The 27,453-nt window shown below is 37.1% G+C and overlaps 1 protein-coding gene across 2 annotated transcripts in view; it reads left to right on the top strand.

The window, feature by feature from the left end:
* ADAM23 (ADAM metallopeptidase domain 23) overlaps window positions 1-27,453 on the top strand; it is a 189,495-nt gene that overhangs the window by 113,390 nt on the left and 48,652 nt on the right. For both annotated transcript variants that reach the window (XM_040228708.1, XM_040228707.1), the window contains exons 6-14: window positions 559-622; window positions 4,605-4,677; window positions 5,671-5,747; window positions 7,805-7,870; window positions 17,858-17,929; window positions 20,187-20,350; window positions 21,389-21,473; window positions 22,232-22,322; window positions 24,991-25,039. In XM_040228708.1, the coding sequence (XP_040084642.1) occupies window positions 559-622; window positions 4,605-4,677; window positions 5,671-5,747; window positions 7,805-7,870; window positions 17,858-17,929; window positions 20,187-20,350; window positions 21,389-21,473; window positions 22,232-22,322; window positions 24,991-25,039 (741 nt within the window). The remainder of the gene's footprint in view (window positions 1-558; window positions 623-4,604; window positions 4,678-5,670; window positions 5,748-7,804; window positions 7,871-17,857; window positions 17,930-20,186; window positions 20,351-21,388; window positions 21,474-22,231; window positions 22,323-24,990; window positions 25,040-27,453) is intronic.

Genomic DNA, 27,453 nt, shown 5'->3' with positions numbered 1-27,453 from the left:
GTTACGGCCATGTGATGAAAAGGATCTTGAAAATCTTATTTACACACTTTACAAAAAATCCTGTGTCTCTCAAAATTAAATGTGGTTCCCAACACAGTCTTAGAAATTCACAGTTTGCAAGCATAAAGATAATTCTGTTTGCCTCTTCAGAATCAAATGTTTTTAGATTATTCTTATACACTAAGAACCTGTTTTCTTACAGATAATACTGGATTTGCGAATCAAATTTGTACTAGTTGTACATGGTTCGGTAATAACTCAAGATATTAGAACAGCATCAATAGTCCTATCCCAATTTGACCTTCTTATCTGTTCATTTAATTCCAAAAACTAATCAGTCATACCAGGTATAATGTGTATGCTTCTCTTGTACACTTTTTGCACTTTCTGTAGCCTAGACATTGTCTAGGGCAGTGCTAGGACCACAGGGTGATTCCATGCAGATATGTGAATTTGATTTGAGGCACAATAAAGGTATTTATTCAGATGCACTCATTTTTAAAGACAGTGTGTTTGCTATATGTGTTAACTCTCTTTCTGTGGTTCCTTGTGTCGTAGTGGTATGTTTGAAGATCATACCTTTGTGTATATGATAGAACCATTGGACCTGGTTCACAATGAGGTGAGTGTGACTGTGACATCAGTTTTTTTATGGTGCTTTATTTTTCCAGCATTTTGTTTTTGAGCAATCAAGAGATGATCACATAGATTTCAAAATACATTTATCTAGAGCAATACATGTGGTCGCTCGGACATGGCTGAGCGACTTCACTTTCACTTTTCACTTTCATGCATTGGAGAAAGAAATGGCAACCCACTCCAGTGTTCTTGCTTGGAGAATCCCAGGAACGGGGGAGCATAGGTTGCATGTCAGTGGTGGCATGTCAATAAGGGATGGTAAGAGGCCTCAAATATTTTCTGAAGCTAAGATCAGTTCTTCCCAGTCAGAAGAGAAAACAGATAAGATGCTTTGTTTTATACTGACCAATTTGTTTTCCTTTAAGCAAGCTTTTATTCTCATGGTCTTTAGATAGTTGTATGACTGTAAGCAAGTATATATATAACTTTTATGAGTCTAAGAATCTTCAATGGGGAGATTTGTGGGTTCAACTATGATTATATTAAACAGTATTTATTTTTCTTTTGAGATATGGAAGAAAATAATATTTAGAGTCATGCATAGGCCAGCAACCTAGGTAAGAAATCATGAAGGCATTATGTTAAGTGAGTTAAGTCAGCCGGAACAAGGCAAACATTATGTGATCTCATTTGTATGTGGAATCCATATAACTGAACTCACATGAACACAACAGATTTGTGGTTACCAGAGACTGGTGGGGGAAATGAGTGAAGGTGGTCAGAAGAACACACTTCCAATTTTAAGTTAAGTAAATTCTGGGGATGCAGTGTACAGCATGTGACTGTCATTAACAATATAGTATCATGTATTTCAAAGCTGCTGAGAATAGATTTTAAGTTCTCAGCACAAGGAAAAAATGCATAACTAAGTGAAGTGATGGATATTAACTACACTTATTGTGGTGTTCATTGTATAATATACATCTATCAAATTATTATGTTGTATACTTTAAACTTTTCCAGTGCTATATGTCAATGATATCTCAATAAAACTGGAAAAAAGAAATCATGTACTCTGATCATGTTGCTAACTAATAGAATGCAACTAAATTTAAAATTTGGTATATTTATGTATTCATGCTTCCCTAGTGGCTCAGATGGTAAAGAAATTTGCCTGCAATGCAGGAGGCCTGGGTTCAGTCCTTGGGTTGGGAAGATCCTGTGGAGGAGGGCATGGCAACCCATTCCAATATTCTCGTGTGGAGAATCCCCATAGACAGAGGAGCCTGGCGGGCTATAGTCCATGGGATCGTAGAGTCATACACAACTGAGTGACTAAGCACACGTATATTCATCAATATTGTAATAAGGGCTTTCTACATACTGGATATTATTTTAGGTGCTGGGGATAAAATGGTGAACAGAATAGACATAGAATCTGAGCCTAATAGAGTATGTAGTCTTCAGGGGCAGAGAAAGGAATACATAGGTGAATAAGTAATTTTATATGGTATGTTAGATAGTGCATACTAAGGAGAGAAAAATGAAGCTGGGAAGGTGGTGCCTGCCAAGTCATTTCAGTTGAGTCAGACTCTTTGGAACCCTATAGACCGTAGCCTGCCAAGCTCCACTGTCCTTGGGATTCTCCAGGCAAGAATTCTGGAGTGGGTTGCCATACCCTCCTCCAGGGGATCTTCCTGACCCAGGGATCGAAACTGTACCTCTTACATCTCCTACACTGGCAGGCGGATTCTTTACCACTAGTGCCACTTAGAGTGGTAGGGAGGAGAGTGACAATTTATATTAACTGTCAGGGCAGGGCACATGAGGTGGTGATATTTGGATGAAAACCTTCAGGAAATTAGGGGACTGGATGTGTATCGCAGGAGAAGAACAAGTGCAAAGGCCCTGAGGTAGGAGCATTCTCAGTGCGTTTTAGGAACTGCAAGGAGCTCTGCGGGCTTGGAGAGGGACAGACCGGAGGAGGTGAAGGTGCTGAGAGGTATCAGTTGGGAAGTCATAACAGTGAAAAGTACTGCTGATGGGAAAATAGCAGTTTGAAAGTGATAGCATCAGGATATTGCAGTCATTGATGGCGAGCAGAAAAAGGTGTTTTTTAAGTCTTTAGAGATTTCAAATGTAGATAAGATAAATTTAAAGACAGGAAATAGTCATTCAGGCTATTGATAATAATAGTTGAACAGATAAGTATTTATTTTCTTTATATGGCAACATGTGTATGAATATGGGGTAATTTCAAATTTGAGGCAGAAAAGTCTTTATGTTTGAGTAAAGCAGTATTATTTTTAACTGATCATTTAAAAATCATCAGATAATGAAGATCACCCCACCTAGATAGATAAAGGCATTATGATTAAGTAAAATATTTTTCCCTTACTCTACTTGTAGGTAGATAAACTATGTACAGCATACTCATACAGTAAAAAATTGACTTTGATTTCTGGCATTGATTAAGGATCCTGTGACCCTAAAATAAAACAAAAACAAAGCCAAAGAGCACCCCCGCCCCCCAAATAACAACTTTCTAAGCCTTGAGTCTTTAAATAGGTAAAATGAAATAATTTTCCATTGCATCCCTCATAGGGCAATTTTACACATTTGATGAATTAGTAAATATACATGACTATGTCTATTAAACTGTTAAAGAGATTTATAAGGTGTTATTATCATAATGTTTACAGCATTGGTTTTGCATTGTTAAACCCATAATCCTTTTCTTCAGGAGCTGATGGTTATATACTTAATGCCTTTTCTCTTTTGCCTTCCTTTTTACTGCCTGCCTTTCATTCATGCAACGATTTATCCTCATCTTTACCATGGGAGAGGGAAAGAAGCAATGCTTGAAACTTTAGCTGGTTTTTAAAATTATGTTGCTAGTTGTGGGTTTCATCACTCCATGTATCTTTTCCCCAATACCAGAATTAAGAGTCTATGGTACTTGAATTTAGATTTTTGATATTTAATTTACTACTAATTTTAGTATGCTTTATAAGTCCAGTAATATGGATAGGGTATTTCCTGTGAGAACTCATGCTTTTCTCAAATAATAAATGAATGGCAAAACTTTTAATTATTATGTCTTTTATGTAACTTAATAAGATCACTTTTTAAAGTAAGTTTTTTTAATGATTATAAAACATTGTGGGGAATTTGGAAAAGTGCAATAAGCAAATATTTAACTGAATAGTATTTATCCATTATGCCATCCCCTAGAGATAACTTCTCTTTACCTTTCAGTGCACATTCTTCCAGTTTTTCAGTGATACGTTCCCATATTTTAAAAAAATAAATGGACCATTATTTTGTAATATAATTTTAACTCATTAATGTATCCTCTGAACCTCAATATTTTTGTTAAGTGGCAATGAAATATGCAACATATAGAGTGCTTAAGAGCATTAAATTGGTAATTGGTAACGCATCCTTTGCACTCAGTAATGGAAGCTTATAATGATGGAAATAAGACTTTAATAAAAGTGTAATATCGTGGGCAAAGGATATGGATATTTTCAAGATTTTTGATAGACTTATTAAATTTCTCTCTGACCTGTGCTACCAGCAGTGTGTAAGAGTGATTTTTGCCTTGCAACTGTAATTGACTATGGTTGTCATAATTTTTAAACCTTTGCCAACCTGCTGGCAAAAGTCGGCATATCTTTTTACTTGCATTTTGAAGAAGTGTTAAAGTATTCATCTTACATTGTGCAGTCATTGCCCATTTGTGTTTCTTTCTTGTGAATTTCTTATGCATGTGTTTGAAAAAAGTTAAGGTTTAAGAGTACTAATGAAACTATGCTTTTTATCTAAACTGGGACAATGGGATGATGCTCTATTTTATTTGAAGTTCAACTTTTAACAAGACATATACTTTTCATTTTTGGTAACTAAACCATCAGCATATAAATGTTCCCATTTTAAGGAGGATATTAGAGAAAGTGCTAGCACTGTTCCATACAGATGTAATCATATCTTGCTTTTTAATTGACTAATTGTTTTTGTTTCAGAAAAGCACAGGTCGGCCGCATATAATCCAGAAAATCTTGGCAGGACAATATTCTAAGCAAATGAAAAATCTCAGTAAGTTTTGATTAAAGTAGCCATTCTGTTTTATGTACTAGGAGCTTTGACTTGAAGCTTGGTAGATATGCAGGCTTGTTGGAAAGTGGAATTGGTTTGAGATCTGGAGTGAGCAGTGTTGGTGGGCAGTTCATGTGATGAATTGTAATGAATTACATGGCTTTCATGTAATGAAGTGTGAAGAGTCATTTCCAGTGGAAAGACTGAAATATGAAACTCAGATGTAAAGCTGTGCTAGACTGTGGCCATATATAACAGAGTTATTTCAGGGAGGTTCATCCTTAGATTTTTGTGGAAGTTTGCTGCTCTTTGACCAGCTGGTACTCTCTCTCTCATGGTCTGGTTCTGAGGCATCTTAAGCATGCTTAAGATTTGGCAAAAGCCGCTTTTGGATTATTGGGGTATGCAATGTTATTTCTGTGTATCAGTACCAAACGTTTTTAGTAATTTATGCAAAAGGTTATGCCATGCATTCTTTTTAATTCTAAAATAAATTAAGGGGACTTCCCTGGTAGTCCTGTGGCTAAGACTCCAAGATCCCAGTGCAGGGGACCTGAGTTTGATCCCTGGTCAGGAAACTAGATCCCACATGCCACAGTGGAGACTGAAGATTTGGTGAAGCCAAATAATAAAAACCCTTTAAGAAAAGGAAAGCATTAAAAAAATAAAGTGAATTAAGCATAGTAGAATTATAAATTTCCCGATATCTAGGGTCAGGTGCTTGTAGATCAAATATGCATATTCCCAGGAGTCTTGAATAGCTTATTATGTTTTTCATGAGGTTTGGAAGAAAATTATGCTTTTGGATTACATTTGTGACCATGAAAATATGAACTGTTTAATAATTGGCGTGCTTTTTCCACCTTAGTTTATTTTGATTTTGAGAAGACAAATGCTATCAATGCTGCTATTCCCTCACATAATATTTTTAAAACATTCTCCCATTAAAATGCAGTCAAACATAAATTTTGGTATTCTTTCTCTTTTGCACAGGTATGGAAAGCAGTGACCAGTGGCCCTTTCTATCTGAATTACAGTGGTTGAAAAGGAGACGGAAGAGAGCAGTAAATGTGAGTGTGACACTGAGTTACTAAAGAAGAATCCTGTAATTATATAATCAACAACTTCCATAGAGCTCCTATGTATTGATAAATGTATAGGGGCTTTTGAATTGAAATTATGTTCCTAGTGTATTTCATAATAGGTTAGAAAGCTGTAATGATGGGGACTGTTAGTAATTACATGGTGAATGCTATGTAACCAAAAATTAATTCCACAGCATATGGATTACATGGTAATTTACTTGATAACTTAATGAGTAATTATACTGAAAATTGCACTTTTTATTTTTTTGACTGTGTCACACAGTCTGTGGGATTTTAGTTTGCTGACCAGGGATTGAACCCATGCCCCTGCAATAGAATGTGGAGTCCTAACCATTGGACTGCCAGGGAATTCCCCAAAATTGCACAGTTAAGATAGTGTTTTGCTAAATGTAATTTTTGTGGAAAATTAGACCACCAGCCATCAGAAACTTAGTGATAGGTCAAATCACCCTCTCTTTTATGAACTTGTCTTTGTATTGTGGTGATTATGGATACAATTTTCTTTAACTTAAAGATTTGTTTTTGGTTACTCTTGAAATTGCAGTTGGTAATAATACATTTTATATAGACGTTTGTATAGATGTTTGACTGCAGTCCAGTCTTATCAAATATAAACTGACCAATCACCATGTGCTCTTCTAACTATGAAAAACAAATGATAGTCCAAATGACAGCTAAAATACTTAGCCCTTGCTCTTTAAAGGATTATCTAGTAATCAAACTTTATTTTTTTTAATGAGAGTTTTTATTTATTTATTTTTTAATTTTAATTTTATTTTTTTACTTTATAATACTGTATTGGTTTTGCCATACATTGACATAAATCCACCACAGGTGTACATGAGTTCCCAAACCTGAACCCCCCTCCCACCACCCTCCCCATATCATCTCTCTGGGTCATCCCAGTGCACCAACCCCAAACATCCTGTATCCTGTATCAAATCTAGACTAGTGATTCATTTCTTACATGATAGTATACATGTTTCAATGCCATTCTCCCAAATCATCCCACCCTCTCCCTCTCCCACAGAGTCCAAGAGTCTGTTCTTTACATCTGTGTCTCTTTTGCTGTCTCGCATATAGGGTTATAAGTTCTAATCAAACTTTAGAATATGATAATTGTCAACATTTGTTCCTTTGAGAAGTTGTGTGGTTAGGAATTAGTACAGTATTATGAGAATTTCATTCCCTTGAATTCAGGTTTCTATATGACTACACTGGTACCTATTCCAGATGTACTATGCCATTCTTATTGAGATTTATTTATTTTAACATATTAATAATTATGCATTTTTCTCTAGAATATTTTTACGTGTAAAAATTGTATGAAAACCACCTGAACTGCTCTCTGTCTGGATGAGGACCTAATGATAATTAAAAACAGTTCTTTTCTGAACGATTGTACACTTGTTGTTTAGTTGCTCAGTCGTGTCCAACTCTTTGCAGCCCCATGGACTATATAGCCCAACAAGCTCCTCTATCCATGGGGATTTTCAGGCAGGAATATTGGAGTGGGTGTCCAGTTCCTCTTCCAGGGGATCTTCCTCACCCAAGGATCAGGCCCATGTCTTCTGCAAGTCTCCTGCATTGCAGGCAGATATTTGATCACTAAGCCACTGGGGAAGCCCAGTTGTATGTTTTGTCTTTTTTGTTCAGTTGCTAAGTTGTGTCTGACTCTTTGTGACCCTACAGACTATATGGGTTCTTCAGGCAAGAATACTAGAGTGGGTTGCCATTTCCTTTTCCAAAGGATCTTCTTGGACCAGGGATCAGATGCATGTCTCTTGCATTGGCAGGCAGATCTTTACCACTGAGCCACCAGGGAAGCCCAATTGTATGTTTACTCACACTTTATGGTCAGTTTTTCCTTCCATTTCCCTGACCAGGTTTCTTTGAGGATGCTCATAAAGTGAGCAGCAATGAGTTCTTCTGAAATTCTAAGTCAGTCTTCCATTTAACAGTCAGCATTAGAGATATTTTCTTTAATCACCATTCTGATCACATATTTTTATTTTCTACAGCCATCCCGTGGTGTGTTTGAAGAAATGAAATATTTGGAACTAATGATTGTAAATGATCACAAAACGGTAAGAATACAGAATCAATGGGTTTTAGACTGGATGGTTTACTTAAGAAACAACAATAGTCTCTTAACTTCTGTCAAAGTGAAATGCTTAAAAGACATGTGAAGAATAATTATTATCCTCCATTGGCCCCTCTTGAGGATAAAGTAGGAATTTTCTTAACCATACTCTGCTGAACCACTTTCCTTATAAAATATCTTGGCTGAAGCCCAGAGCATTCTGAAGGGTCTTGGTCAGTAGGCTGTTTGCTAGCACAGTTGAATCCCCAGATACAGATGGCCGACTGAATCTACTGTAATGTACTGCACAATTTTATTTAAAGTCCTGAGCATCAGGATTTTGGCATCTTTGCTGCTGCTGCTGCGTCGCTTCAGTCGTGTCTGACTCTGTGTGACCCCATAGATGGCAGCCGGCATCTTTAGGGGCTCCTAAAACCAACCACCCTTGGATACTGCAGGACCACTTTATACCCAATACTTGTGGTGTGCTGGTAAATGCTTAACACTTGGTTCTCTGAAAAAACAGCTTTGATTTAAAATGTTTGCTGATACTACTATATATATATGTATATATGTATATATATGTAATAGGTTAACTAATAAGGATCTATTATATAGCACAGGGAACTCAATACTCTATAATGGCATATATGGGGAAAAAGTGCATATATGTGTATGTATAGCTGATTCACTTTGGTGTGCACCTGAAAATAATGCAGCTTTGTAAATCAACTATACTCCAATAAAAAATGTTAAAAAATGTTTGCTGATATCCATGGTGTAAATGCTCCTCCATGACTGATTTCAAGCTACCAAAGTGATGTCATTAAATGAGGATCTAGGAAAGATGTATTCAGTTAGCTCATGTGAATTGGTGGGAGCTGGCTCCAGTACCCTACTGCCCCATTTTTCAAATTGTTTAGGGCACTTGTAATTTTTGTTGTAATTACATAATTCAGTTTTTTAAGCTGTATAAACTAAGGCAGAGAATAATTTGCTTTATGAAAGCTAAGTTACTTTTTTGGAGAGACTTTATAAAGATGGGACTGTTAAGACACACCTACAAGTCAGGTATAGATGAAAAACTTGTAAAAAATTGCAACAAAAATTCAGATTTTTTGGAAAAATCTTTAAGTCCTTGTTTTTCTTTAAGGGAATCAAAGTTAGGTTAGTAAACCTATTAGGTTAGATTTTATATAATGTATATATAATATAACCTATTGTTGTTGTGTCCGACTCTTTGCGACCCCATGGACTGCAACACCCCAGGCTTCCCTGTCCATCACCAACTCCTGAGCTTGCTTAAACTCATGTCCATTGAGTCGGTGATGCCATTTAACCAGCTCGTCCTCTGTCGCCCTCTTCTCCTCCTGTCTTCAATCTTTCCCAGCATCAGGATCTTTTCTAATGAGTCGGGTCTTCGTATTAGGTGGCCAAAGTATTGGAGCTTCAGCTTCAGCATCAGTCCTTCCAATGAATATTCAGAATTGATTTCCTTTAGGATTTGACTGTTTTGATCTCCTTGCTGTCCAAGGGACTATTATGTGAAATTCTAATCAGCAGAAAAGCCCTTAAAACTATATGTTTTTTAAAATGTTGATTTAATTTATATCTAAACTTTATTGGAGTCTCTGCTTTAACTGATGTTTTCCATTAATTACCAAGTACTGGCTCAATTATAGAGCTTCCCTTGTGGCTCAGAGGGTAAAGCGTCTGCCTACAATGCGGGAGACCCAGGTATGATCCTTGGGTCAGGAAGTTCCCTTGGAGAAGGAAATGGCAACCCACTCCAGTATTCTTATGCTGAATATGAAGCTATTCAGTAGCATCCCTCTTAGTATGATACACAGACTTATGTTTTGAATCAGTAGCTTTTAAGTACATTGCTTGAATGTTAGTAGGAAGCAGAATTATGTACAATTTAGGACATATTTTTTGTGATAGAAAGGAGAACCAAAAGTGCTAATAGCCATTTTAGATAACAAAGGCTAAAATACGACTTTCTAAAGGACATTAATTTTCTTAAAATGCCAAGATAATTTTTTAATCTGAATTATATTTGTTGATTGGAGCTTTGAGATTATTGCCATCTACTTCTGAATCTTTAGGCATGTGGTAAAATTATTTTAAGAAGCCTAAACTTTTCCCAACATCCAGTGTACAATATTTTTACAGTAGTGAAAAAATAATTAAGATATATACATTACCTCTAAATTCACAAAGTGGATTCGCATATAGCTGGTAATTGATAGACAAATTCTCCAGCCCATGACTTGTGATTCCAATCTCTTGTTCCACGACTCTGTTAGGAAGATTCATGAAGAGCAGATTTCAGAAACCGTACAAATAGGAAGCTTGATTAATTTAGAAAATTATATATTTTGAATTTATTTTTATGTCTTTTAAAATGGGAAGCCTTTAAATAATCTTGTCTTTATTTATGAATAATAAAATGGTGCCCACCTTTAAAATATTGTTTTGTAGATAGAATATTTCTAATATTATTTATATTCTGTGATAAAGTTACCTTATTTAGGTTACCAGTCTTTTAATGGTAAATCTTAGTAATTTGTTTTATTGTTACTATTAGAGTGAGAATTAGAGAGTACATCTGTCTTTGAAACCAGAAAAAAGAACTATAATTCCCTCTGATAAGTTTGGAGGGAATACATGTTATGAAATGGAAAAAAAAGAAAGCCTTTATTATTGGATGATAATAAGGCCTAAAGTAGAAATATATTAAGAAGATTTCTACTGTTTTTTTAAATTGAAGTATAGTGGGTGTTCATTGGAAGGACTGATGTTGAAGCTGAAATTCCAATATTTTGGCCACCTGATGCTAAGAGCTGACTCATTTGAAAAGACCCTGATGTTGGGAAAGATTGAAGGCAAGAGGAGAAGGGGATGACAGAAGATGAGATGGTTAGATGGCATCACTGACTCAAAAGACATGAGTTTGGGTAAACTCCAGGAGTTGGTGATGGACAGGGAGGCCTGGCGTGCTGCAATTCATGGGGTCGCAAAGAGTCGGACATGACTGAGCGACTGAACTGAACTGAATAGTTGATTTACAGTGTTTCAGATGTATGGCAAAGTGATTCAGTTATACAGATTCTCTTCCATTGCACGTTATTACAAGATATTAAATATAGTTCCTTATGCTGTACAGTGTGCTTCCCAGGTGGCTCAGTGGTAAAGAATTTGCCTGCCAAACAGGAGATGTCTGACAAGCAGGAGATGCGGGTTCCATCCCTGGGTCAGGAAGATCCTCTGGAGAAGGAAATGTCAGCCCATTCCAGTATTTGTGCCTGGGAAATCCCATGGACAGAAGAACCTGGCAGGCTACAGTCCGTGGAGCTGTGCATGAAATGGACAGCTCAATTTAAAAAGACAGTAGAAATCTTCTTAATATATTTCTACTTTAGGCCTTATTATCATCCAATAATAAAGGCTTTCTTTTTTTTCCATTTCATAAAGAGTTGTGCATGACTGAACAACCTAACAGCAGCAGCAGTGCTATGTAGAAGGTTCTTCCTAGATTTCTACTAGTTACATAAATGCTGCTTTGGTGCAGTAGAACTAAATTGATTCCTTTTCTTAGACCAACTTGGATTCTAGCTCATAATAGTCCCAAATAAGTGGGTCATTTTATAAGAATTTTTTTTCTTTTGAGAGTTATTGTTGTTCAGTCGTTAAGTGGTGTCCAACTCTTTGCAACCTCATGGATTGCAGCACCCTAGGCTTCCGTGTCCTTCACTATCTCCCAGAGTTTGCTTAAACTCATGTCCTTTGAGTCGGTGATGCCATCCAGCCATCTCTTCTGTCACCCCTTTCTTCTCCTGCCCTCAATCTTTCCCAGCATCAGGGTCTTTTCCAATGAGTCTGCTTTGCATATCAGGAGGCCAAAGTATTGGCACTTCAGCTTCAGCATCAGTCCTTCCAGTGAATATTCAGGGTTGATTTCCTTTAGGATTGAGTGGTTTGATCTCCTTGCCATCCAAGGGACTCTCAAAAGTCTTCTCCGGCACCACAACTTGAAAGCTTCAGTGCTCAGCCTTCTTTATAGTCCAACTCTCATATCCACACATGACTACTGGAAAAACCCTGATAGCTCACTTGGTGAAGAATTTGCCTGCAGTGCAGGAAACCCCAGTTCTATTCCTGGGCTGGGAAGATCTGCTGGAGAAGAGATAGGCTACCAGTTCTAGTATTCTTGGGCTTTGCTTGTGGCTTGGCTGGTAAAGAATCCGCCTGCTATGTGGGAGACCTGGGTTTGATCCCTGGGTTGGGAAGATCCCCTGGAGAAGGGAAAGGCTACCCACTCCAGTATTCTGGCCTGGAGAATTCCATGACTGTATAGTCTATGGGGTCACAAAGACTTGGACACAACTGAGCAACTTTCACTTTCACTTTGACTATACAGACCCTTGTCAGCAAAGTGATGTCTCAGCTTTTTAATATGCTGTCTAGGTTTGTCATAGCTTTTCTTCCAAGGAGCAATCTTCTTTTAATTTCATGGCTGCAGTCATCATCAGTAGTGATTTTGAAGCCGAAGAAAATAAAATTTGTCACTGTTTCCGCTTTTTCCACATTTGTTTGCCATGAAGTGATAGGACTGGTTGCCATAATCTTAATTTTTTGAATGTTGAGTTTTAAGCCAGCTTTTTCACTCTCCTCTTTTACCTTTATCAAGAGGCTCTTTAGTTCCTCTTCACTTTTTCCTATTAAGGTGGCATCATCTGCGTATATGAGGTTGTTGATATTTCTCCTAGCAGTCTTGATTCCAGCTTGTGATTCATCCAGCCTGGTGTTTCTCATGATGTACTCTGCGTATAAGTTAAATAAGCAGGGTGACAATATCCACCCTTGATGTAGTCCTTTCCCAGTTTTGAACCAGTCTGTTGCTCATGTCTGGTTCTAACTGTTGCTTCTTGATCTGCATATAGGTTTCACAGGAGACAGGTAAGGTGGACTGGTATTCCCATCTCTTTAAGAATTTTCCAAAGTTATGATCCACACAGAAATTCATGAAATGAGAGTTGAGAAAAGTTATTTTTTAAAGATGTGCTTTATATGAGATGAAGATAGTTTTTGAATTTGAATACTTAATAAGGGATAAATCAGAATATGGATCAGGGTCTTAAATTTGTGTGTCAAAGTAAAATTAAACTAGAATAATTGTCATCTATTTAAAAAAATGTTTTTGGCTGCATTGCACAACAGGTGGGAACCTCCCTGACCAGGGACTGAACCTGTACACCCTGCAGTAGAAGCATGGAGTCTTAAGCACTAGACCACCAGGAAACTCTGACATCTATTTTTTAATATCTGAATGTTTACTATTGGGTTTTAGAATGTCTTCCCTCTGAGAGTGCTCATCTTATAATCTTTGTGCTACATGAGACAACACATATATTTTCATAACTGTGACCCTTAGGTTGAAAATAAAGCTCTAATTTTAATTTTTTTCAAAAAGCAAATATCTTTTAAATAATTTTTATTGGAATATAGATGATTTACAACATTGTGTTAGTTTCAGGTGTACCACAAAATGAATCAGTTATTCCTATACATACAAGATATCCACTCATTTTTAGATTCTTTTCCTATACAGACCATTATAGTCTTCAGTAGAGTTTTCTTGTGCTATATTGTAGGTCTTTATCCGTTATCTATTTTATACATAGTAGTGTGTGTATGTCAATCCCAATCTTCCAGTTTATCCCTACCCGCCTTTCTTCCCTGGTAACCATAAGTTTGGGGCTTCCCTGGTAGCTCAGTTGGTAAAGAATCTGCCTGCAATTCGGGAGAGCCAGGTTTGATCCCTGGGTTGGGAAGAACTCCTGGGGAGGGGAATGGTTATCCACTCCAGTATTCTTGTCTGAGAAACCCCAGGGAGAGAGGAGCCTGGTGGGCTACAGTCCATGGGGTCACAAAGAATTGGACATGACTGAACGACTAACACTAAATAACCATAAGCTTGTTTTCTACATATATAACTCTGTCTGTTTTGTAAATAGGTTCATTTGTACCTTTTTTTTTAAGATTCTACATGAGTGGTATTATATGGTGTTTGTCTATCTCTGACTTATTTCACATAGTAAGATGTTCTCTAGGGCCATCCATGTTGCTGAAAATAGCATTATTTCATTCAAAAATCAATATCTTAAGGATTGTGCTTGTTTAGAAAGGAGAAGTAAATTTGACACTTTAAATGTAAATTATTCTCAGTGATTGGAAAATGTGAAAATAAATTCGTTCATAAATGGAGATTACATATTTTTCTTTGTGTGTATAATTAATTCTCATTCATGCAGGAAATAGAAACATTTTGCCTACATTTACTTTCAAGTATACCTCTTTAAAATCAGAGTAACCTAATATTGCCTTCCTCAAAAAATGCAGATATCTTATTTGGAACAAGCATCATATATTATCAGTAGCTTTCAATTAGGAAAAACTCTCTCAATGTTGTGTAAACCATTTTAGCAGCAGGCTGGTGGAGTCTAATTTGTGAGCTAATTATAGCCTTGATAGGGATCTGCAAACATTTCTTTGAGCTGCTTAAGCTAAATATTAATATAAATATTAAACACCTTTTTCTATTAGAAAACTAATTGAAATATTTTAAAGTGCATGAGAAACAAATGTTTTTCTACATTGTTACTGTATCTTTATGTATAAGTCAATAGGTGAAAATATATAATGATAACTCATATATTTCGATTTAAACCTCATGTGGTTTTCCTTATTTAAAAGCCACTATATTTTATAGGGCTTCCCAGGTGACACTAGTGGTAAAGAACCCGCCTGCCAATGCAGGAGACATAGAGATGTGGGTTCGATCTCTGGGTCAGGAAGATCCCCTGGAGGAGAGCATGGCAACCCACTTCAGTATTTTTTTGTTTTGGCCATAGGCTGTGGCATGTGGGAGCTTGATTCCCCAACCAGGGATCAAACTCATGCCCCCATAGTGAAAGCCAGGAATCTTAACCACTGTACTGCCAGGGAAGTCCCCCACTCCAGTATTCTTGGCTGGAGAAAACCATGGACTACAGGCCGTACGATTGCCAAGAGTCAGACACGACTGAAGTGACTTAGCATGCACACACATATTTTATAGGTACCCCAACAAATTGTGATTTTTCATCAATGATCGTGATTTATTAAGCATGTACATTAACTATTTTATATTACTTGTTAACAAGTTTATCTCTTACGTCGACCCAGAGTAAGCATTGAATTCCAGCTGTTTGATCTTGGATAATTATTTATCCTCTCTGAGCCTCACTTTCCACATTTATAAATGGGGATAATAAAACTTACCTCACTGAGGAGGGCCAATATTTGTTGTAGGGGAAACACTAATCATAGATCTCAGTAAATCCTGGGTACTCAATTATATGGAATTCCAAGTGAATAAACCTAGTGGTCACTCTTTTTCCTTGTCATACTTGTTTTCTCAGCAGCATTGGATAAGTTGGTTATTCTTCCCTATTTGAAATATTGTATTCATCTTTCTGCTTCTATGACACAATAGCTGTCTCACGTCATTGTCCATTTTCTTCTTAGACTTTTATGTTTGGCCTTTAGAATTTTGAGAATGCCCCATAGCTTGGTTTGGGCTCTCTTTTCTTTCTATAACTTTCCCTCAAGTGACCACTTCCTAAGTTTTTAAATTATATCATGACTTAAATTCATCACTCTCAACTTTATACTCTAACCTGCTGAGTTCCATAGTTCTATTAATATAACTGACTGCCTACTTCAATATTAGGTAGACATCTCACATGTAACATTTATAGATCAGAACTCTTGGTTCCTTAGTCCTAAACTGCTTTTCCCCTAGTCTTTCTCATCATTTTATTTTATTATTTATTTTTTCTCATCATTTTAAATGGCACACTCCTGCCTCCACCCCAGCTATTCTAGTTCAAAACCTCGGAGAAATTTTTTACTCTCTTTCCTTATCTTCCACATCCTATACAGGTGTCCTAGCTTCATTATTTTTTAACCTGGACTATTACAATATTTTCCCAACTGATCTCCCTTCCATTTTTGACCCTCTCTAATTCACTCCCCTTACAGCAGGCAGAGTGATCTTTCTAAAAAGAAAGAGGTGGAAGTAACAAATATGAAATAAATAAAAACATCACACATCACATTCTGATAGACTTTTGAAGTTCTCATTTTTTAACTTGCAAGTCATGCTTTCCATGTTCATTATACTATAAAAGAACATTTCCCAAAAGGACAAATTAATGTTCAGAAGCAAAACAAATTCATTTGAATAGGTGTGTTACACCATTGCCCTGGAATAGATGTCAACTAATATTTTTTTCCCTTTCTTTTTTTCATAAGTGCTTCTTAATGTCAGGACTTTTTTTAAGTGTACAACTCAGTGACATTTAGTTTTACATCCATTACCTCTATCCAGTTTCCAAATATTTCATCACCCACAAGAGACAATGTTGAGACTTTTGCTTTTACTTTTAAATATATTTTTGAAAATTTTCAGCTTGTATAATTTGCTAGGCAACTTAAAATGCTGAGCTCTTTGCAGCAGCTTCTTTGTGCTAAGTTTAAAAACACCTGTTAAAATATCTCGCTGTGTCCTCACATGATGGAAGGGACTAGGGATCTCTTTAGATACTTTCTTTTATAAGCCACTAATCCCATTCATGAAGACCCCATCCTCATAACTTAAGTACTGGTCAAAGGTCCCACCTAATACCATCATTTTGGAGTTTGGAATTTTAGCATAAATTTGTGGAGCACACAAATATTCACACTATAGCAAATATTATAAATATAAATAGCCATAAATTAATGATACTCCTAATAACACAATACTAATTTATTGTTATGGGTTGTCAGTATGCTCAGTATTATAAAAATTTTATATCATATATAAGCATTAAGACATACTCTTCATTTTAAAAATATAGTAACAGAATTAAAGAGAATGAAATAAAGGGGTTCTGACAAATTTATAGTGTAAAAATGGACAAAGGAGAAAAAAAAGACTATTATGAAAAGTGCATTTTTTAATAATTATAGTTGAAGTCAAATTTTAAAGATATGGTACATATCTTATTTGGTAGTTTTGAAAATGTTTTTCTTTTTCTTCAACATAAGGCATAATCCCCCTGTGGTAAATGTCCTCTCAAAGCCATATTAAGCTAAGAACTCCTTACTAACACTGTAGCCCTTCAGATGTTACGTAATTATTCTATTAATTTACTTTATTTCCTTAAATGGTCATAAATAACCATAAACAACCATACTGTTTATGTTTATGTGCCATTTCATTTATACTTTTTGTCTCTTCTTTGACCTCTGAGCTGTCAAAAGCAAAAGGCTTCGTTTGGAGGAGGTATTCTGAAAGGATATACTAAAATGTATGACTGATGTAGTCCATAGTGTGGACTGAATCTAAAGTGTTGCCTAAGAAATCTTCTTGATCTTTGTATGAGCTTGAATTCAAGTGAGAAGGATGTCCTGTAGGGATTAAATTTCTTGGTCTACACTCTTGATAAACTGGTAAAGTCAAGTAACAAATTTAAAAAGGATTGCATTTGTTAGACATCGAGAGTGATTAACAGCTTACTGCTCAAGTGTAAAGTTTCTCACACAGAATCACTTGGCTCTCCCCATTATCCAGAACATCATGGGTATTTTTAAAAATTAAAATTATTAATTTAATAATTAATTTTTAAAATTGAAGGATAACTGCTTTGCAATGTTGTGTTGGTTTTATCATGGTTATTTTAGACAGTTACACTCTTCCTGCTTAACAGAGAAATAAAATAAGAACACTGCTATGTCCAAACACAGCACAAACTGAATTTGGTATTTTTAATTCCCATTTCTACTCTTGCTGTCAGATTTCTGTTTTTATGGAATTTTGAAAATGTCATTAAATTATGGTTTGACAGTGACTGATCTTTGTCTCCTCTCCCCCCGCTGCGCCCCCTCCTCCTGACCCCAGTACAAGAAGTGTCGTTCTTCTCTCGCACATGCGAACAACTTTGCAAAGTCTGTGGTCAATCTTGTGGATTCTGTAAGTATCCTGGTTTTCTTGAACCTGTTTTTCCAAGATGGAATGGTTTATATATCCATTATTTACTTGTTGCTTTAGTTGTTTCTGGGACAAAAGTAAAAACACTATCCTTTAGCTCATGTGGCTAAGAAATTGTAGACTGGTCTGAATCACAAAGAAGAGTGTTATCAGAGTTTCAGGGGATTGTTGAGTTAGTTATTCTTGGGATCCCAAAGTTGCACTGATGTTGCTTCTGGGTGATATCTGGATATTATTTTCACCAGAGTCTATGGAGGACAAAACATAGAGAAAATTAGCTACAGAACAGAGTGTAAATTAAACTTGGCAAGTGAGACTTCGTTAATAATAATCAGCTGAGCTTATCATCTTAAATATATAGCAGAAAAAACTAATAGATTGAGGTGGATTATGTTTGGTGAATATAGGCAGTACAAAAATTTTTTTTTAAAGAACCCAAATTTATTTTCTTAGTGTTCCTATGAGAATGCTTCAGACTGTATTTCTAGATGACAAAGTTAAGTGCAGTTCCCAAATAGAGCTAATTTAAAAGTAAATGTATATCTTCTTAAAAAAGGCTTCTAATCCCTAAATCGTTCATATCGACATTTTTTTCCTCTTCTCATTCTGATAGGAAATCTATAAGTGTGAATATTATTCATTCTGTTCCAATAAATAATTCAATTTGAATAGTCATAAATAAACAGCATAATATTTTGTGTGTTCTAACATAAAGTTCTGTTTTGCAAGCTAAATATATATATATTTATCCAGTATTTATTGTATATACTGGGAAAAACATTATAAATTGCTTAATATCTAAATGATACTAATTTTTTCCAAAGAACTGCCTTCTTTTTTGCCTTAAACAGTCCAAAAGCCTCTAATCATCTAAACACTCATATAGTAAGTACCTAGTAGGCACAGTTGGCCTTTCCTGGTGGCTCAGCAGTAAGGAATCCACCTGCAATACAGAAGCTGCAGAGACCCAGGTTCAATCTCTGGGTCAGGAAGATCCCCTTAGTAGGAAACGGCAACCCACTCCAGTATTCTTTTCTGGAGAATTCCATGGACAGAGAAGCTTGGTGGGCTACATTCCACAGAGTTGCAGAGTCAGACAAAACTGAAGCGACTTAGGACAGGAACGGTTGAACAGAATAATATGGGTAGAGGGTAACAGAATGTCACATAGAGTTAAGATTGAAATTCTGAAAGCCAGTTATCACTGGGTTTATTAATTTTCTTTAATTTCAGCCCTTGTCAGTCTTCTCAGAGGATAAGTATAAGTGGATGTGAAAAAGAGAATATTAAACCTCACTTTTCCCGTGCCCTAGCTATTTACTTGGTGGAATCTTAGTGTTTGTCATTTCACCATGATTGAATAGAATCACATCTTACAATGTGTCATTTTTATTTTGAGTTATACAAGGTTCTGAAGTCAACCAACTATTTTTTCAAAGACATTACATTTAACTCACTTCTTGTTGTAAAATCATTATAGCGTCAGGTTAATTTAGACATGATGGTGTTTCCTTTCTTCAGTATGTTCTATAGTCATCGTTGTTTTCTTAATTAGCTTGAAAATAGGACAAAACATTTCATCAAAATTGCTTACCTGAGTGAATTCTTTAGCTCCTGGGCCAAAAGGAGAGAAAGAGCAGAAAGTTACAATTTAAATATTGTGAGTGATGTCACCCTGTAGTGAGAGGTACATCGGTAATATAAGTCTGCTCTTCTTTTTGGCCTCAAATTGGTGTTTCTCTTCCGGTGTTATTTTACTTTTCATATAACAGGGATTCCAAGAACAAGCCAACCTTGGTGTTAATGCTTGTCCAAGGATTTAGTAATCTGTTCCAATCCTGCAGGAATAACTGATCATATCACACGTACTCAGAGCGAGTATATCAGACTCCAACCTGTTATTCCCTGAGGTTTGGAAGGGTGATTTTGCTGAACCTGGATTTGAATTTACGTCCATACTTTAGGACTGTGATGCCCTAGAGAGATGCTAGCTACTGAAAGTGCTGATTGGGGATTGAAGTAACTCTGTCCGAGAGGCTGAACTTTGTGACTGTTCTTCCTTTTTTTTTTTTTTCTCTTGAAAAAGAGAAAGGAAAAGAAGATTCTCTCTGAGGAGCTAATTCTGACCTCGTGTTCTCCTCTCACCTCCCCTCCTGTCCCTCCGCTGACTCTGAATCACTGATTGTGCATGTTTGACCCAGTGTTTTCCTCCTGCACCTGTCCTGTTGTCTACCCTCAGATTTACAAGGAGCAGCTTAACACCAGGGTTGTCCTGGTGGCTGTAGAGACCTGGACCGAGAGGGATCACATTGACATCACTACCAACCTCGTGCAGATGCTCCACGAATTCTCCAAATACCGACAGCGTATCAGACAGCACGCTGATGCTGTGCATCTCATTTCGTATGTATTCCCAGCCCTTGGCTTGATATTGATCTCTCTCCCTTTATTGTTATCAGTTAGGTTATATATTAGTAAATCTATCCTGAACAAGATTGAGGTTGATTCCTCTGTTACCTAAGAAGCACAGAAGTAGGCTGCCCGGTGTTGACACAGTGGTTCCACAGTCATGAGATCTACTTTTAGAGCACTTCCCTCCTTTCAGACCTTCCATCCTCAAGGTCAACTCATGACTCAAGACAGCTGCTGACACTCCAGCCTTCATCACAGGCAATAGGAATGCCAGGCAAGGTGAAGTGTGAAAGGACCCTCCCTCCAGCTAACCCATTGTAGTAGATTTCCTGAAAATGTGCATGTATCAATTTCATCAACAAATCATTTACTAGATCTTTATCACAGTGGCCACAATGAGCTGTAAGAGAGTCTAGGAAAGCTAGTCCTTTGAAATGAACTATTGAGTAAAATTGATGTTCCATCACTAAAGAAAGGGGATACCTTGTTTACTTCTGATAAGTTGTTCACTTCCCCACTGGTGGTTAAGCTGTTTTCAGACAGTCCTCTAAGGTTCTGTCCTGGGATCAAACTAACTGAAGTCCTTCTTCCTTCTTTATTCTCTCCTGTTACTCTTTGCTTTTCTCTCAGTGTTTAATCAGCAATTTACAATTGTCAATATTTTGTATAACTATTAGATAGTCTCTACTAAAAAAATCAAGGACTATGGTCTCTTTATCTTTGTGCTTCAATTTCTGTGCCAGTATGTGGTGCTTAGGTGCTCAATTGATTTTGACTCAACTGAGATTATTTAACATAACATTAAAGGTATTTATGATAACATACATTTAGAAGTATTTAAAATATAGTTTTTGGCTTCCTGAAGGAAGGCTTGGTTTGGAGTATTCAGTGTAGGAGAATAGATGTATTGAAATTGAATATTAATAGAATAAAGTTGGAATTAATGGAATTAATTGGAATATTAATGGAATAAATTTGAAATATAATGGTCACTACATTGGTTTCCTAACAGCACTTATTTTTCCTAAGGCGTGTGACATTCCACTATAAGAGGAGCAGCTTGAGTTACTTTGGAGGTGTCTGTTCTCGCACAAGGGGAGTTGGTGTGAATGAGGTAAATGTTATCAATTTTCCTAAAGTAGAGCTTTATCTGTGCATCTGATTTCTTTCTTCCCTGTGGCCTAGTTTACATCCCTTCTCAGGCCTGTTTAGAATGATAATGACATTGAGAATATAGTGTAAGTGCTTTGTATTAGTAAATAGAACCCAAAGTGATCTTTGGTGTTAGAAAAGAGCTATTGTTTCATATCATAATGATAATTTTTCCTATTTATCAGGCAGATGCAAACTGAAGATTGGCCCAGAAATTTCTTGGCCTCTATAGATAAGTTTTATAATCTTGTTAATCCTTCTGTTATGACTTTTTAAAGAATTATCTGCTCTTCTGCCCATGTTAGGTTTAACACACCCTCCAAGTAGAACCAACTAAATCTAAACCTTGGTCAGTTCCTGAATATATAATGGTACTAGATTATCCCAGTAGCCATCATTCAGTGGAGACTTCTCTTGACAGATTGGTAGTAAGTTGAATTTATTCTTGGTTTGGTATGAAGTGAAATGGGGCACAGCCTTTTATGATTTTATGTTTCCATGTGAAAACATCAAGTTCTGAGAGATGCCACATAGTGAGAGAGGCTTTCTGCTTCTTGGGCCCAGTTGCAAGGAAGAAGTGATAAGGAGCATGTGCCGTCTTTTGATGCTGTGAGGCTCTACTTAGGGACTGAGAAGATATGTGGTGATGATTAAGAAATAATAACTAGCTTTGTGCCCTCTCTCAAATGTTTCCCACACACTCTCAACTCTGAAAAACAGTATGGTCTTCCAATGGCAGTGGCACAAGTATTATCGCAGAGCCTGGCTCAAAACCTTGGAATCCAATGGGAACCTTCTAGCAGAAAGCCAAGTATGTACATTGACCTTCTTACTTTCATGTGCCATTCTGTCTGTATAATGCATGTCCGGTCAAAAAAGAAATATTTTTCATTCCTAAGTCATAATAGCTTAACTGTGGTATATGTCCTTCCCCTAAACAAATGATAAAATGAGTAATTTAAGGTAACTCTTAATCTGTGTGGGTTGGAGAAATGTCCCTTTCAAAGTCTGTAAAATCATCCTTTCTCAGGGCATGATCAGCTCTTTCTCACACTGCAGGATGTTGGGGTACTTAGAGGTGAATACTCAGCCTGTAGGGTCTAATCAGTTGAATACAGACACAAGATGTCAGTGGAGCTCCATCACAAGTTCAGTTGGATCAGAAAGAAAGATCTGGAATTAAAAGGAGCTTAAACCCTAATGAAATTTACCAACATAGTACCATCATTAACATTAGAGAAGCTTCCCGTATAGGCATCCCATCCTGGGGGCAGGTGATAGAGGATAACACTCCTCTACTGAGCTGGCAGGGCCTCGATGAAGTAGAAACAGCCACAAATCCCATCCTGTAGGAAAACACAGCCAGCGACTACTGCCTATCACTTTCCTCATTAACCAGAGGAGAGGCAGATGAAGACAAGTCTGAGATTCTAGAGGTGAGGTGTTAAAGGCCCACAGTAATTTGAGGGGGGTCCTTGAACATTTTAAATTTCTTTTAAAATTAGTATAAAATCCAACTTGGATTATATTCCTCTTTATAGCAATACAATAGTAAAATATAATTTCTATTAATAATACACTTTTGTGGCAGAAGGCCAAAGTGCCTAGGAAGCCCACGATGTGATCCTGTGGAAAAAAAGACTAAGGTATTCACTGCAACTAGTCTCTTACCTAGGAATCAAGTGGAAATCTACTCTCCTCTGTGAAAATATCAGGTGCTAGGAATAAAGGTATCCTTCTCCACCCCCTCCCCAAAGAAGAAAAGGATAAATATCTACCTTAACATTATCCTATGCTTTATACCTTTTTGACTACTATCAAATAATTGTCATTAATGGATAGTGTTATGGAAACTTGAAATAAAATCTATATCCAGGGTGTCTTGATTCCCTTTAAGGGCCTATTAGGTCATCACTTTATGGGTACATTAAGTCTGGTGGCATTTAGCAAATCTCCACAAACTTTCATCTGTTAATTTCTTGCTCAGAGTGTTTGCTTTCCCAGAGTACGCATTAAAGGAGGTGATTCAGGTTTCACTGGCTGGCATCAATGCCCGAAAATCAGAAGGAGTAGGACCAGGTTTATGACCTTGTTTGAAAAACCTGGAACCAAGAAGAAACCAGTGCTGGGGGCAGCTAAGAGATCTTACTGAGTCATATGATGGAGAAGGGTGAGCAATAGGGTTCATTACTAATACCAGGCATAGTTCCTTCCTTTCTAAAATTCTTTATTCCTTTGTGAATTGTTTGTTCAGATAGATTAGTTCTGAATTGTGAATTTTTTAAAAATCCATTTGGAAGTCTTTAAAAATATCTTTGTCTATCATAGCAAAGAGAATAAGAAAAAAATGAATGAAAAGGCTAGCCTGTCACACTATCCGTATGTCCATCGGTGGTATCTGTGTTAAGTTTATGATTGTTATTTAATTTAGATGATTTTACATTTCTATTTTAGATTGCTCTCTTTTACTGTATGTTTTAGCTTAGTGTTCTTCAAGCCTCTGGCTGATCCTCGCTTTGACTATAGCAGGTTGAATTCTCTTCTCTAATGTCCAGTGTGCTCTGTTAGCAGGACTTCAGTGAGGACTCATTGAACTGTGCAGCAGAGCTTTGTAGTTCCCAGAGAACACATAGGCTACCATCTCATGTGAGCCCCAGAACCATTCTGGGAGATGGGCACAGAGATACCTTCCCATTTTAGAGGTGGAAATCCTGAGACCCAAGAAATGCTAAGTCACTTGCCTATGAAACTCTCATCAGATAGAACTTGGACTAGAACACTAGTTTGTAAAGCCTACCTTGGACCACAGTACTTTCCATTAAACATTAAAGTAGAAACTGAATTGAATTCTCTGAGTTACAAAAATGAAGAGAGGCACAATTTTATTTCTTGCAGCTGTTGTCTTAGAAGGCAAGCTATACTTGTTGGAAAGGAAAAAGAAATATTAATTTAAATGAAATAGGTTTTGCTGTTGATTCTTTTCCTAGATTAAAGAAGTTAGCAATGAATAATTAAGGAGTTAAAGAATGACTAGTTCTCCACCCCCAGCAGCCCCTTAGCAATCCTGCAGGCAAATCAGCTGGGCAAGATAGCATCTGAAGAAAAATCAGGAGGAGTCAGGCAGTTTGCACACAATGGAAAACAATGCAGAATCCAGCCTCTTGCCCTCATAACTCACTGCAATTTTTTCTCCTTTTTCCCTTAAAAAACTGCCATGGCCAAGCAGAATCTTCAGAGTTGGTTTGAGACATGAGTCTGCCTTCTCCCCAAGTGTCTGGCTTCCTGCTTAAAGCAACCTTTCCTTTCCAACCAAAAAAAGAGAAAGAAATAGGTTTTGTTTGGTGAGACATCATGTTCTGTACCCATTTGACATGGAATTGGTAATAAGGAATTATTTTAAGAGCTATGATGCAAATTAAAGATGTGACTTTTGTTGTTTCCCTTTTCTTCCATTGCTTTGTATTGTTTCACTGGACTAGAATGTGACTGCACAGAATCCTGGGGTGGCTGCATCATGGAAGAAACAGGGTAAATTTTCATTGTACCTGCATGTGATGTATTACTGAAACTGGTATCTGTTATCAGCTACAGTCTCTCAGATACTGGTCTGTTAAGCTAAGCCTTAAAATAAATTCAATAATTCATTATCTGATATTTTAAAAAAATGGAATAGCAGGTTCACCTTGTACTTTGAGGTTTTTATTTAAAGTTGGTAATAAAAGTAAAATAAAGTAACTGCTTCTACTTCTATTAACCGTTAAAGGAAACACATGATTAAGTGCTTCTAAGTTTAGTGGTTGCATTAATTTTTTAGTACACTTAGGATAAAAGCTGGTTATCTGTCAGTGAAAACCCATTTAGTCAACAATTTATATTTTAAGGAACTCATAAATAGACGTTTACTGTAATAAAATTGTACTGTATTCCTTACATAATCAATAAGACTTAAAAAAATTGAGATAGATTTATCATGACTAAATTAGGTAGTCTTCTATTGATAGGCATTTGAACATTTCCTCACCTAACTCCTCTTTGGAAACTAGAGCAGCTGTCTCAGGGTTGCTAGTAAATCTGTGAACCAAGGCCTAGAAACACAATCTTTCCCAGGGACCTCTGCCCCATTGCAGCCACTGCCCAAGGCCTCCTAAGCTAGAGGCCCCTCCCTATAAATAGAAGTTCCTCACTCATATCTCATCTCCCACTTCCTGTGCCCATGTCAGACATCTGCTCAACACATCACTGTTTCTGGTCCTGCCCCCTCCCTGACCTACTTTTACAGAGTCCCTTCCTTATTTCCCTACCAGGAATCCGGCTCAGGGGAACAGGAGGTGTGGCAGCATGAAGGCTTGAAGAGAGACAGCCATTATGCCTGCTACTCTAGAGCACATGTTTCTAGAAATTAGCTCAAACTTGACTGTTAACTTTGATGCTTTCCCTTTCTATTGTACCATAGTTTTGCAACATTGTTGCTTAATCAGGCTTTTTTGAGGTAACACCATTCATAATATTGGTTCTATCAAGAGAGGTCTTCTGAACTTCCAATTTCTAAATGAATTTTTAGACTGACACTCCAGAGGATATAATAAAACTATTTAAACTTAATATGTATTTTCTGATGGGCTTCCCATGTGGCTCAGCGGTAAAGAATCCACCTGTCAAGCAGGAGACATGGGTTTGATCCCTGGGTCAGGAAGATCCCCTGGAGAAGGAAATGGCAACCCATTCCAGTATTCTTGCTTGGCCTATGGACAGAGGAACATGGCAGGCTATAGTACAGGGGGTTGCAAAGAATCGGACACACTAACAACTACACCCTACAGCCACACCATGTACTGACATAGTGATAGAAATTTGGTTAATTAACTCACAAAGAAGCTATTATATTATATTCCTTTTGTTATTATATTCCTGCAAAATCATGGATATTACCAAGTAGTAAGTTGAGAATAAGGAGCTGTTGCCAAATTCTAATTCAGAAGGAGCTTACCCTAATTCTGGTTTGATTATGTATATATACATATAAAAACATACATAGTCTAACACATCTCTTTAGGGTTTCCTTGTATACCTCAGTTCTGTTGCTAAAGCCTGCAATGTAATATCTTTAATCAATTGACTCTCACAATTCCCTCCTCCAAAGTAAAATCTTGTAGGTTCCTAAGCCCCTTTTATTTAGTTCAGAGGCAATAAAAAGAAAGTGCTTATCTTTACTATGTGCGTGCTAAATGCTTCAGTCGTATCCGACTCTGTGTGACCCCATGGACTATAGCCTGCCAGGCTACTCTGTCCATGTGATTCTTCAGGCAAGAATACTGGAGTGGGTTGCCATGCCCTCCTCCAGGGATCTTCCCTATCCAGGGATCGAAACTGCGTCACTTACATCTGCATTGGAAGGTGGGTTTTTTTTTTTTTACCACTAGCACCACCAAGGAAGCCCTATGTTTACTGCTGCTGGTGCTAAGTCACATCAGTCATGTCCGACTCTCTGCGACCCCATAGATGGCAGCCCACCAGGCTCCAGTGTCCATGGGATTCTCCAGGCAAGAACACTGGAGTGGGTTGCCATTTCCTTCTCCAATGCATGAAAGTGAAAAGTGAAAGTGAAGTCGCTCAGTCATATCTGACTCAGCGACCCCATGGACTGCAGCCTACCAGGCTCCTCCATCCATGGGATTTTTCAGGCAAGAGTACTGGAGTGGGTTGCCATTGCCTTCTCCATCTTTACTGAGACAGAGAAAATAAAGTGACCACATTTCTACAGCCTAGATGAAGTTTTGGGATGAACTTTTCAAAAAATCAAGTCTGAGCGCAAAAGGGCTTGACTGCGAAGGAGGCTGTGACCTAGCCTCCCAAATCTGTGGCTTCCTTTGGATTTCTATTTTTACAGGCTCTAGCACACATACTTACTTGACAGTTTGAACATAAGTGCCTTGAGATTTGTG

Source organism: Oryx dammah, unplaced genomic scaffold, assembly GCF_014754425.2.
Source record: "Oryx dammah isolate SB20612 unplaced genomic scaffold, SCBI_Odam_1.1 HiC_scaffold_27, whole genome shotgun sequence".
Classification (NCBI taxonomy): Eukaryota; Metazoa; Chordata; class Mammalia; order Artiodactyla; family Bovidae; genus Oryx; species Oryx dammah.
This window is presented reverse-complemented; position numbering and strand designations above follow the sequence as displayed.